The sequence below is a fragment of the Rhamphochromis longiceps genome, linkage group LG15 (assembly GCF_057381845.1).
Source record: "Rhamphochromis longiceps isolate RC_006_pf linkage group LG15, R_longiceps_female_GT1.1, whole genome shotgun sequence".
In the NCBI taxonomy this organism is placed as follows: Eukaryota; Metazoa; Chordata; class Actinopteri; order Cichliformes; family Cichlidae; genus Rhamphochromis; species Rhamphochromis longiceps.
In genome coordinates this window covers 19,258,920-19,271,990 of record NC_140571.1, presented here as the reverse complement: position 1 = coordinate 19,271,990, position 13,071 = coordinate 19,258,920, and the positions used below count along the sequence as shown (strand labels likewise).

At 39.4% G+C, this 13,071-nt stretch overlaps 1 protein-coding gene across 1 annotated transcript in view; it reads left to right on the top strand.

Annotated features, from left to right (window-relative positions):
* scara5 (scavenger receptor class A, member 5 (putative)) overlaps positions 1-13,071 on the top strand; it is a 122,126-nt gene that overhangs the window by 69,267 nt on the left and 39,788 nt on the right. Inside the window, exons 9-10 of the mRNA XM_085382033.1 lie at positions 744-851; positions 9,562-9,627. Of these exons, the coding sequence (XP_085238159.1) occupies positions 744-851; positions 9,562-9,627 (174 nt within the window). The remainder of the gene's footprint in view (positions 1-743; positions 852-9,561; positions 9,628-13,071) is intronic.

Here is a 13,071-nt window from a genome sequence, read left to right as displayed (position 1 = left end):
GTGTAATCAGAGCGTGTCAGAACACAGCGACATTTTAAAAAGATTTCTCTCACCTCAGCGGCGTAATCAATAACTCATTACCACACTAATTTTGAGACATTTCACTGTGCTTACTCTAAACAAATGTTCTCATTGTATGCCACAGGGTATGGAGTGGATATGTTTTAGGAGCAAAACAAAAGATGTTTTTCGTGTATTCCAGATGGTGGAACATGAGCAGGACTAATATTAACAGGACTTCCAAAACCTTAATACACTTTAAAGATTAATATAGAGTTTGTTTGCTGTGTTGGAATGACATAGATAGGACTGGGAGACCTGATGACTGGACCCTAACAGAAATTCAGTAATTGTTTATTTACACCATGGATCCACATTACAGCTAATGAAAACCATGATTAGATCAAGTATGTTCCAGTCTGGTTCAGTTAGTGTTGACACTCAGGCGATAAAATCTTCACTCCCCTCTAGAGTTTACAATTCTTTTCATCCTCATCCATTCTTCCACATCTTTTCTTTTTCCACATGAATTGCAGTACAGATCTGCAAGCTGAAGAATCAGTGTGTCATCAAATTTGCCTGTCTGTTGACTCAGTAGCTCCATTCTGGCTGCCAGTAACAGAAGAAAGTGTACAAAATAGTCCATATGAGTGGGGTCTCTGGCCTTTTTAGAATGGCAGTTGCAAAATACAGGCAGGTTTTGTTTTTTTTGTTTTTTTCATGATTGTCTGTTTGTGTTTCAGGATTTACCGGAGAAAAAGGCAACCAGGGCCCTCGGGGAATGAAAGGGTCTGGTGGGGTTGATGGCATGCCGGGAGAAAGAGGAGACGTTGGACCTGCCGGGCCTAAAGGTACATTTGTGGTGCGAGTCGTGATACTAATAGTTTGGAGTTTAATACTAATTAACTTGGCCTGGTCTTATGAGCTCACTGATATTTATGCATGCAAATATGAGAAAGCCAAGTACTGGAAAAGCAAGAGCATACAATACAGAGCTGCTAGAAGGTTGCCGTCCCTTCGCAGGTAACGGTGAGGGTCATATACCAGTCAGAAGGTCAATATATTGATATCACTGACTAATTCAATCTACGTATCAAAGTATCGAGTGGCACCTGATGCCCCCGTGTATGTGTTCAAGTACAGCAAAAAGGTGAATGTGTGGAAAAGGTCATTCCAAGCATGACACAGAAAGAAATCTAGGCAAGTATCAACAAATCAGAGAGAGAGATTCAAATCAAACAATTAGATGGTGACATTCAAATCCACCATACCTCATCACTTTTCATTGTTGTGTGTGAAGCAGCACTTACAAAAAGCACAAGTTACCACTTTCTACTTTCTTTGTCACTTACTTTGAAACTGGCTTGGCACTGCTCTCTCAAAACAGCTTTTAAAATCTGAATCATATCAACCGGGTTTAAAAACCCTGAGCATCCTGAAAATCTTCTCTGCAGATCTGTGTTTATTTTTGTTCCTTTTTTTTTTTTTTTAAAGCGAGTCAAAAGAAGTAGTTAATGCAAGAACAGCTAAATGGCACTCTTAGTCAAATGTGTACAGATCAACCAGCATAAGGTGTCTGCTTTTAAAAAGACATTGTTTGGAAGAAGATACATTTTCCTTCAATTTTATTGTAAAATTATTCCTATACAGTAAAAATTGTGGGCTTAGCAGGTTATTTCTGCTTCTTGCTCTCTGGTTAATCTGTTCGCTCTTGTGCAGAGAGAAAGAATTTTTTTTCATTACAACAACATAGAGTGTAATCTTTGCTTTAAAACTATGTAGGCAGTTGTGTGTTTGTGGAGCAACAGCAGTAGCCACATTAAAATAAGTTAGTCATACTCTCACACAGCAGCTCATCAGTACGGATGTCCTTTTTCTCCCTGTAGTCTTGTATAAATCACAAATTAATCTTAACAACACTTGCCTACTGAAAGACTCAGTCCTCAGATGACTCCATGATTTGTTGACCTTTATGTCACTGAAAAAGTTCCGTACCAGGATTTATCAGGAACACAACACTTCTTACATCACCAACAGGTGCTACTGTTTGCTTTTTGTCTTTAGCCATGGGAGCTATATTCGCTTATACTCTCCCATTTATTCAAGCAAAACACCTGTCTCTACTTATCTAATAGGTTTTCCATTCAATGAAATGCAAGAAATTATTGGATGTTACCAGAAACCGTGATTATCAACTAAACAGCTGGAAAGCAACAATATTTCTATATTATTAGCTCCAATGGAACAACTGTCAGAAAAAGAGAGGAAAACTTGTTGATGCGTGTGTACGTACTCATTTTCCAGTATGCACTAATCCAGCCAGTTTTTCTTACTGCCCCCATCCATCATGTTGTCATGACACAACCCCTCCAAATCTACCATGGAAATTAAGATCCAAGAAGCATGCACTTAAACAAATTTCAACCACATTCTGACACAGAAACCTGAATAACATATTTAAAGGTACTTTTGAATAGAACCCACACACCTTTATCATTATAATAGGATCATATTTTATATGTGGCAAAATCCATAATGAAGAACTAATACTGTCTGACAACTCAGTATATCACTATATACAGTGTGGGGAATTTACCAGTAGTTTTCCATTCCACTCTGTAAATGTTTTTACATGTTTTCCACAATGTGAGAACAAGGATAAATGCCATCTTTAAGCTTGGATAGTGTCCATTATGTTGTTATTTCTTATTTTCTGTCTTTATACTCTCTCATCATCTCTCTAAATCTACATAAACCCCATCGGGGGCTAGACAGCGCCAATGATAACAAACACACACTGAGATAAACACAGCTCTGAATTAATCATAGCCGTGACTAATATGATAAGGCACTGCAGTCTAAGAGTTTCTTGTGTGGACATGTCACTGTGTATGTATGCGTGTAATGTGTCTTTAGCCGACAGCTGTTGCCAATCAGATCGGGGTTTGGCTGAATTGTCCAGTGTTAAGTCCCACAGTCCAAATGTTGGCCGGTAGCTCTTGAAATCTTGGACCTGTTGTCTCCTGCACTTAGCTGTTATACAGGTCTATACAGGCCAGAACATCCAGACTGGCCAACAGCCTGTATCCACAGGCTGTGAGGCTCCTGAACTCTCTGCCCCCCTCTCACGGACAATAACCATATCCAACTTCTTAATAGCAATGAACTGGTCTGCATTGGTGCATCATATCTTTATTCTCTTCCCCCTCCTGCCCCCCCCCCCCCCCCCCCTCTTTCTTAAATAGATAACTATCATATCTGATATCATATCTCACAGTACAATAATATTGAATGGGTTGCATTGTTGTATTTTGTCATGTATCTCAGGTCTTTGTCTGAATTTCTACGAACATTATTGCTAAGGATTGTCTTATTGCATTGGAGTCACACTGGGTTAAATATGTACACTTGGGTTTTAAGGGGTATTTATTATTTTCTTCTTTTTTTTGGGGTTGTATGGAAGCCCCAAACGCAATTTCATTGTTCTTGACAATGACAATAAATAAATAAATACTAAATAAAAATACTATGACTCAACTCTCCCTTTTTTAGGCATTTTTACATAGTGTAAAATAATGTGCCTTTTCATGCTCATTTTATACAAATGTAAAAGACTGTTTTTATTGTGTTTACTAGAAGAAAGATGCTAAAGCACTAGGAGAATAAGATAAAATGAGACAAAAACCAAATATCTGGTGGCAGAAGGGTCATAGTGTGGGGTCTCCTAATAGACCCCATTGTTAGGACTAATTCCTGGTAGAAAATTCGAGTTTGAAAGCACCGGACACTTCATCAGCTTGAATTATACCACAATGCAACACAATAGTGATACAGATAATGGATATGCTCGATGGCAATCGAGGAGCTCTACCTTCAGTTCTTTAAATCAAATTTATAATGAAGTAGGCCATATGAAGAGGATGCTAGGGAAAGGGCACATAATGCTGTTGTTACTCCTTAAGGCAGGAGTGGGGGAACTCCAGGCCTCAAGGGCCAGTGTCCTGTGTTTAGATATCACCCTGGGTCATCACACCTGAATCAAATGATTAGTTCATTACCAGGCATCTGGAGAACTTCAACACATGTTGAGGAGGTAATTTAGCCATTTAAAACAGCTGTGTTGGATCAAGGACACATCTAAAACCTGCAGGACACCGGCCCTCGAGGCCTGGAGTTCCCCCACTCCTGCCTTAAGTGCACACCAAAAGTATTAAAATGTTAATGTTAAATAATCTCACGGGCGATCGTGGCTGAAGAGTTCGGAGTTCGCCTTGTAATCGGAAAGATTCCCGGTTCAAGCCCTGGCTTGGACTCTCTCGGTCCTTCGGCAAGATACTTCACCCGTTGCCTACTGGTGGTGGTCAGAGGGCCCGGTGGCGCCAGTGTCCGACAGCCTTGCCTCTGTCAGTGCGCCCCAGGGTGGCTGTGGCTACAATGTAGCTTGCCATCACCAGTGTGTGAATGGGTGGATGACTGGATATGTAAAGCGCTTTGGGGTCCTTAGGGACAAGTAAAGCGCTATATAAATACAGGCCATTTACCATTTAATCTTTGGTCAGAGGATGAAATCAGCAGTCATATCAGATTAGAACAATTCTTCCATTATTTGTTTTTCCATAGATTTCAGGAGTGCCACATCTCCTCATTATGTGATGTCTCTTTAATATAATGTATCTGTAGTGATAGCAGACATGTTCCACTACTGTTTTACTGTAAAAAGTGACTCTATGAAGAGTCCTTAAACATGGGTTTCACAAAAGCTGTTCTTATACATATAGCACGTCATATTCTACCACTGCCTGTCACTCATGTCTTGAAAGTAGAGGGAATTATAATTTATTGCTAAACATGTCCTGTATTTTAATAGTATGACATAAGCTTGATTGAAGCCATTAGAAGAAAACTCACTTTACATCCATTATGACCAAGCAGGCGTGAAAAGATTGTCACCTACAAAAACTCTGGCATTGTCTGCATCATTTGATTGACAACTTAGTTATGTAGCGAGCAATACAAAACATCACACCAATAACCATTTTACACAGAAAAACAAAAATTAAGGTAAAGTGAAGGACACAGGAACCTTCACATCTAGATCCCGGTAGTTTGTAGTAGTGTGTATTTCTGCTTTACGCGTCTGTGGTGCAGTTTCAGGTTTAACAGACCAGTGAAGGAGGAAGGCTTTGGAGAGACTCGGCTATGAATGGGGCCTCAGTATAAGACAGTCATCCAGGAGGGAGGAGGGAAAACAAAAAACTTGTAAAAACAGCACTGGGAAGTCTCATGGTTTTATATAGATGAACGGTGGGAAGAATATATAGGGACTGCAGAAGGTGTTGGCTGTTCCTTTGGTTGTCAGATCAGTTGTGGTTGCTGACAGTGTTTTATGGTATTTCTGGGTGCGTAAAGCTGGACTTTTTTTAGCCACTGGGGGACAGTAAAAAACTGACAACTCTGAAGTGCTGTGACATTGTGAAGTGTTTACTGCTAATGTGTTAGCAAACTGTTTAACACATAAAGCAGACTCAAAGCAATTTTAGCAATTTGGCCCCTGGAGGGTAACTTCTTTCAACTCTACTTTGGTTCCTACCAACACTTACGGAAAACCGCTTGGGTCTTTAGTCTTGTGTTTTTTCATAAGCTAGACGTTATTTTTGTCTCTCTGTGGCTCTCATGCTGTCATACCTTTTCAGATTTACAGCTGGCCAAAATTAGTAAAGAGCTGTTGTTAGCTGATCATACAATTAAATAAATAGAAACCTTGCATTAAGAGCAGTTTGAAGCCTGACCTTTACAGATTTATCTCAGAACTTTAAAACTTTTGGCCTTGTTTCAGGCTTATATGTAAGTAACCTAATGATTCTTATTAGTCTATAGTTCCCAAAAATGTTTCATTGCCATATCAAAAGATGATTTAAAAAAAATTATATTAATGCATAACAATATTTTCCCTGTCTAGCTGATATTTGTCTTTGCTTTTTTTTTTTTTTGCTGATATACCATACGTTTCTTTCCTTTCATGCTGGTGGAAAGAGGAAAAAAATGTATACCACAAGGTTGACTTAAACTCGCATCCTGTTGCTCCCTTATGCTACTTTGCTAACTGTGCATCACATGGTTTATAAGGCTGACATAAGGGGCAGTCAGACATAATGCTTTTAACAGTCCGACATGTTACTGTAAGTTCACCGTACAACAAATGAGACTTCAGTCATACAAATGAAAAGAGTTTGAAGGTGCTTATATAACACCTTTCTCCTCAGTTGACCATTAAAGTACTTTTTAATAAGACTCAACCACCTGAGCCACAGCCAACCCTGCACAACATTATGTCAGGGTCTCTTTAAGCCATGTTTGCTGGGATTATGGCATCTGTGCCTCTGTGAATTAACCTTATGGGAATACCCATATTATTTAAATGCATCATTGACTTGCACCTTAATCCACTGGCCAGTTGTCACTAGGCTTGAGAATTTTTCTGACATGAACATTTTAACATTTTGACAAAAAAAAAATGAAAACCACAATGGGTCACATTGAACATAAACATTATTAAAAGTCTAGAGCCATTACTTACTGGAATGCAGTGATAATGAATATACTGATCTTTAGTAGGTGTTGTGTAGCTGTGACAGTGGACCATATTGGTTTAGCACACTGGAATGCTTGAATTTGCTCATTACCACAAAATAGTAAATACAGCTGACGCTCATTTGTTTTTTATTAAAGGTATTTGTTCATAAGCCAAAAATATAAATTAAGAATTTACTTGCTGTTGGCACTAGATGAAAAGTGTGATGCTAATCAAAGTTATGACAGTTTATCCTGAGGGTTACCATAAATATTTGTACTAAGGCTTCAAATTACCTTACAAAATTCCCCTCATCTTACCCTTTGCTGCCTTTCAGGACCACCAGTATGCAAAATTACTCAGTGAGGGTTTAAATCAGACGCATCTGTTGTCTCTTGTGGCTCAGCAGTAGCCCACCACTGTGTTTAGGTTTTCCCTGCAGTGTTATTTAGTTGTTAAGGATGTGGTCAGGATAGAAGTGACACTGAAGGCTGAGGACGTCACGTGGAGGGTGTGTATAAAGGGCTAGCTGCCCTGCTTAGACACACACACAGGCTGTAACACATGTGGCTGAGGACCACCACAGCTTGCACCTACACTGTGGTCAAATTAAAGGTGGGATAAGTGCCCATTCAAAGCCGATCCTCTCGTTGCTTCATGACAAAAACAGACTTGTGGTTTTTAAACCTCATGGCTGAGAGTTAGCAACTGGCACTGAAACTGAAATGCTCTCCAACTTTGGATGGCTAATTCATGGGAATTTGTAATAACATTATATTTTGAAATGAAAACAAATAAGACATAGTCGTATCCAAGCTTCTGATTGGGGAGAGGTGTCGTGCGTAAATGTACTGTAATTTTACACAAACCACAAATGCAAGGATTTTTACTTGCAGTAATGTCGCTGTTTTGTATCCCATTAACTTTTCCATCCATGTTGTAATAGCCTAAGCAATTACCTTAAAAAGATTTTTGTCAGTGCATTTTCATTTTGTTTTTCAGCTCTTCTCTGCATTAATATTCACATATACACCACAATGTTTAGAATTTATTTAAGAAGAGGATTCAGGGCGTAGCCACATGTATGAGAAGTCAATTACAGGCCTCATGATTTAAGAGACATTAGCTAAAAATATACAAATGAGAGGAAATGATTGAGAAGTGAAGAAAAGGTTCAGATGTTTTAAGACTTCTCAGTGGTTGAGCTGCTCTCATCTCTGAGGGTTATGGCTCTTGGTCCTGCTTGTTTTTTCACCTCATTTCTGCCCCATTTTGTGCTACATTGCGGTTGGCACTGTGTGTAATTCAGTCTTGGTTGTGTTCAGTTTATGCATAGCTTGCTTCCCTTTTAACTTTAACCAGGATTTTATTGGATATTATGATACAGACAACTCTCCTTCCCTTTTCACTAAACCAAATTTTGACAAAAAACACTGAAAACGATTTGATTTGTTGTTACAATTTTTACAAGTTTCAGTTATTCATGATTAATCCCTAAACTCATATCCCTGGTTTCTGTTATTTTGTGTAAAGTAGGATGAAAATATGACAAATATCACTCAGTCTAACTGAACAAACAAAACTTAAGTATTTACTATCATTTCTATTCGTAATGACAAATTTACTAACATATTGGTTCTCTAAGAGATCAGTATAATGACTGAATTTACACGCTCAGTACGAAAGGGTGTAAAATTTAAGAAAATACCCCATGTTAGAATTTGATAATAGTAACACATCCCCTCTGCATTTAACAACAGTCTGTAAACATCTGGGAACTGAGGAGAACAGCTGGTGAACTTTTGGGGGAGGAATGAGTTCTCATACTTGTCTGATATCCGTTTCTAGCTGCACAACAATCTTAGGCCTTCTTTGTCATGTTTTTAGTTTCATGATGTGCCAAATGTTTTTAGTTGTCCTGGACTGCAGGGAGGCCACTTTATCACCAGGATTCTTCTGCTATGAAGCCATGCTGTTGTAGCTGCAGTATGAAGTTTAGCACTGTCTTGTTTAAATACGCAAGGCCTGTTGTCTGAATTGGAGCACATATTGCCCTAACATCTGTATATACCTTTCAGCATTGCTGATGCCTTTCCAGGTGTTTAAGCTGCTAATTCCATAGACACTAATGCACAGCCATACTATCAAAGATGCAGGCTTTTGACCTGAGTGCACATAACAAGCCAGCTGGTCCCTTTCCTCTTTAGTCTGGAGGTTGCAGTCTCCATGTTTTCCCCAAACAATTTCAGATCTTGATTCATTGACAGAAGAACAGTTTTCCACTTTGCCTCAGACCATTTTAAATGAGCTTTGGCCCCCAGAAGCCAGAGGCATCTGGATGATCTTCACATATGACTTCTTCGCATGAAGGAGCTTTAACCTGCATTTGTGGATGGCACAATGAGCTGTAATCAAAATGATTTCTGGAAGTGTTCCTGAGCCCACGCAGTGCTTTTCACTACAGATTCATGCCTGTTTTTAATGCAGTGCTGTTTGAGGGCTCAGAGGTCACAGGCATCCAATGATTGATTTTCAGCCTATTCCCTTATGTACAGAAATTTCTTCAGATTCTCAGAATCATTTGATGAATCATGTAAAGTAGATCCCGAGATAGTCAAAGTTGCAATTTTATATCATTCTTGTTCCACAATTTGTAGGTGCTGGGTTTTTTGTTTTTTCAGATTTTTGAACTTCTGCCCACTTTTACTTCTGAGAAACTCTGAGAACTCTACTCTGAGATGCAATTTTATACCCAATCATGGTGCTGACCTGTTACCAGTTAACCTTTTTTGTTGTAAAATGTTCCTCCAGCTGTTTCCTTTTAGTACCTCTTACTGTTCCAGCCTCCTTTTTTCCTTGATTTCATATTTTATCTAAATGTTCTATACTACATCGTGCTTAATCATCATGTACTGTGACATAAAACTCTTTAAAGTAATCATTATCGACATTGTCAGTAAATCAGTTGTCTCGTGCTGTTTTGTCCTCAGGTAACCGAGGAGAAAGGGGTTTCAAGGGAGAGAAGGGTGAACGGGGTGAGCGAGGAGACAGACCAGGTGAGAAAATGATGGCCAAGTCCAGTCCACAGTGTGCAAGGGACAATGTGTTATTTAGCTGTTTGTAGCTAATATTAAATAACCTAAAATGTTATATGTAATATCATTCTGCCTGTTTGTACCAACTCAAGTAGTATAGCTGCAAAGAACCAATCCATACAGGTTCATTTTATCCTGATTTGTATAGTTTTTAAATGCATTTATAATATTTTTTGCACACTATCATACCAGTTTTACAAAAACATTATACTCCTTCTGTTCTTCTACTCTCCTTCTTGATGAACAACTATGAGAATAACAAAAGTTGCAGACCTGCAACCGTTTTATTTGGCCCCAAAATAATAACATCCTTTAAGTGATTCCAAGTTCCTCTCTTTTTTTCAGTAAGTTTCATTAATGTCTTATTGGCAGCAGTAACTGCAGCTTCAAAGTTATTAGATGACCACACATGCATGCAGGCAAACTACTACAGAAACAGTAAAAAAGGGAACATGGTCTGCTAAAAGATTCAACAGGCAAATTAAGTGTTTTATAGACATCACTGTGGACAGAATATTAGATGTACAGTAATCTACCCACTAATTAGTAGCATAACAAACTGCAGATTATTCCAATGAGACTTTTTTTCCACCATCTAATCCAGCAAAGTGTTTTTGGTTGCTTTGTTTTTAAATTAAGCACTTTACTTACTTTGATTTATATTCCTGTTGTTATGTTGATTAGCACGGTGGTTAGCACTGTTGCCGCACAGCAAGAAGGTCCTGAGTTCAATTCCACCATCAGGCCGGGGTCTTTCTGTGTGGAGTTTGCATGTTCTCCCCGTGTTTGCGTGGGTTCCCTCCGGGTACTCCGGCTTCCTCCCACCGTCCAAAAGACATGCAGCTTGTGGGGATAGGTTAATTGGATAATCCAAATTGCCACTAGGTGTGAATGTGCGAGTGAATGTGAATGGTCGTCTGTCCTTGTGTGTTAGCCCTGCTACAGACTGGCAACCTGTCCAGGGTGTACCCTGCCTCTTGCCCTATGACAGCTGGGATAGCCTCCAGCGCCCCCCGCGACCCTGATAAGCGGAAGCGAATGGATGGATGTTGATTACTTGTAATTTAACCAAACTTTCAGACACAGAAATCAACAAGGTCAGTATGAAGCTGTAAGCCTTGACCAAGATCGATTCCCTCACCATGCATGCTGAAGGATATCTGGATGGTAGCAGTGCCCAACTGAGCTGATTCTATCCATATTTAACCTTTAAATGGTAAAATGGTAAATGGCCTGCATTTGTATAGCGCTTTACACTACATTCACCCATTCACACACTGGTGATGGCAAGCTACATTGTAGCCCACAGCTGCCCTGGGGCGCACTGACAGAGGCGAGGCTGCCGGACACTGGCGCCACCGGGCCCTCTGACCACCACCAGTAGGCAAACATGGGGTTAGTATCTTGCCCAAGGATATTTGGCTTGGAGCAGCCTGGGATTGAACCACCGACTTTCTGGTTAGTGGCTGACCTGAAGATAAACAGACAGAGTTGTTCTATAATAATAATAATAATAATATAATTTTATTACAAATAATATAGTTTTATTACAAATGACTTAAAGAGCCGGCAACGCCGTTTTACCAATAATGCCAAAGAAACAAAGGAAACACTGGCAGCAACAAAAGAAAAAGCTACCAAACAAATAAGGGAGACACTTCCAGGGCCCACAAGCCCATCTACTCACTAGGAGGCTGTCTGTCCAAAACCTAGCAGAAACTGCATCGCACCACAGAGGGGAAAAACCCATCTTTCTCACAGCTCATCCCCAGCTTAAATAGCCTCAGAGGTGATTGCTGACTGGATTCAGGTGGCAAACGAGGCTTATCAAAAACAGCTGTCCTGGGGAGAGAGAGGAGAGTGAGAGAGACAGAGAGGGTAGGAGTGGCAAGAGAGGAGGAGGCGGAGAGAGTGGGCAAACACCCCACCCACACACACACTCCCACAGCCTCACAGGATGTAACAGCTACATATGGGGATCATTAGGTGATTCCAACCAGTATGTTGGTTCAAGAAGTGATCACAAATAGAAGGCCTAAGCAAGTTTTGCATTTACAGAAATGTTTAGCAAACTTCTGAATTATTTCATTTTTGTAAGAATGTACTTTGAATATTGTAATGTATCATTTCAAATGTTGTACGTGTTTCACAGTCACAGGAATGAAAGTCTGAGTACCTCACATCTATCGGTGCGTGTGATCCAAAATCAACCATAAATTATGACGTGATAACTTTATGGCTTTCATTCATCTTTGGTTCATTTGACATCAATCACATAGAGCTGAACATGGTTTCAAAGGCTGGTAGGTGTGCATTTGTTTTTAATGTAATCTCACAGTGTACATCAAAAGGATTTCAAAATAAGTATAAGTCCTGTGGCGGTAACCTGAACTCGAATGCAAAACCACAAAGTAGAAAGAAAAAGGTCATTACATCTTTTTTCCATGCTTGTATTTTTCTTTCTTTTTTGCATCACCATGACTGTTCTGCATGTGCTGAGTGATGGGGTGGTGTTCATGTCAAATAATCCTGATCCCTTGACCACATGAATGCAGTTTCTGCCCATTACAGAGCCGTCAAAGATCAGTTCTTTCCTCACGTCATTTACGCGACGCGGATGTTTGATGTTTCAGAGAAGAAAAGACAGACTGAGCCCACATTCTGTTGGCTGTTAGAAATTTCAAATCACAACGTCGTTTGTATTTCTGTCACAACCGACTTATTGTTGGATGCGTGACTTCAATTGTTTTACACTTTAAAGCAAACAGTTCATACCTGTGTAATCACTTTCCAGAACAAGCAAAAGTTTGTGAGGAATTAGTGGGAAAACGGAGCGTTAGTCCACATGTGTTGGGTATTACCATAAAATGAACCTGCTGAAGAGGATGTTATGTCACTGACAGAATCAAATGCTTTCCTCGAAGCATGAGTGATTGTCTCTGAGTGAAAAAGAACAAATGGAGTCCAGATTGTATGTATTTCCAGCAAAATCTTATGTCCAAGAAGACAGATGAGATTTTTTTTTTCTACTGTATCTGAACAAAACAAATAAAAAGAGTAATGAGGCATGCCAGAAAGAAAAAAGGTAAAGAAAAGAAACAACTACTAGAAAAATAATAAACACATTAATTTAGTCTTGTACTGATGTTATATGAACAACATTCTCATGTATCTTGCTATTTATATAATGCACTGCGCCAGTCTTCCTGATTTTTGTAGTTAATTTTTTGTTTCTACTATATTTGTGAATGCAATGGTAATTTATCCAAATCCTGCATACTGCTGGGTGTTGACTGCATTGTTTACTCCTCATGCCAGCACCGTTGAACACATGCTGTGTTGTAATTGTTGTTTTGCCCATTAGGCTTTAATTTTTTTTTCTTTCTTGGTTGATTGACTACATTT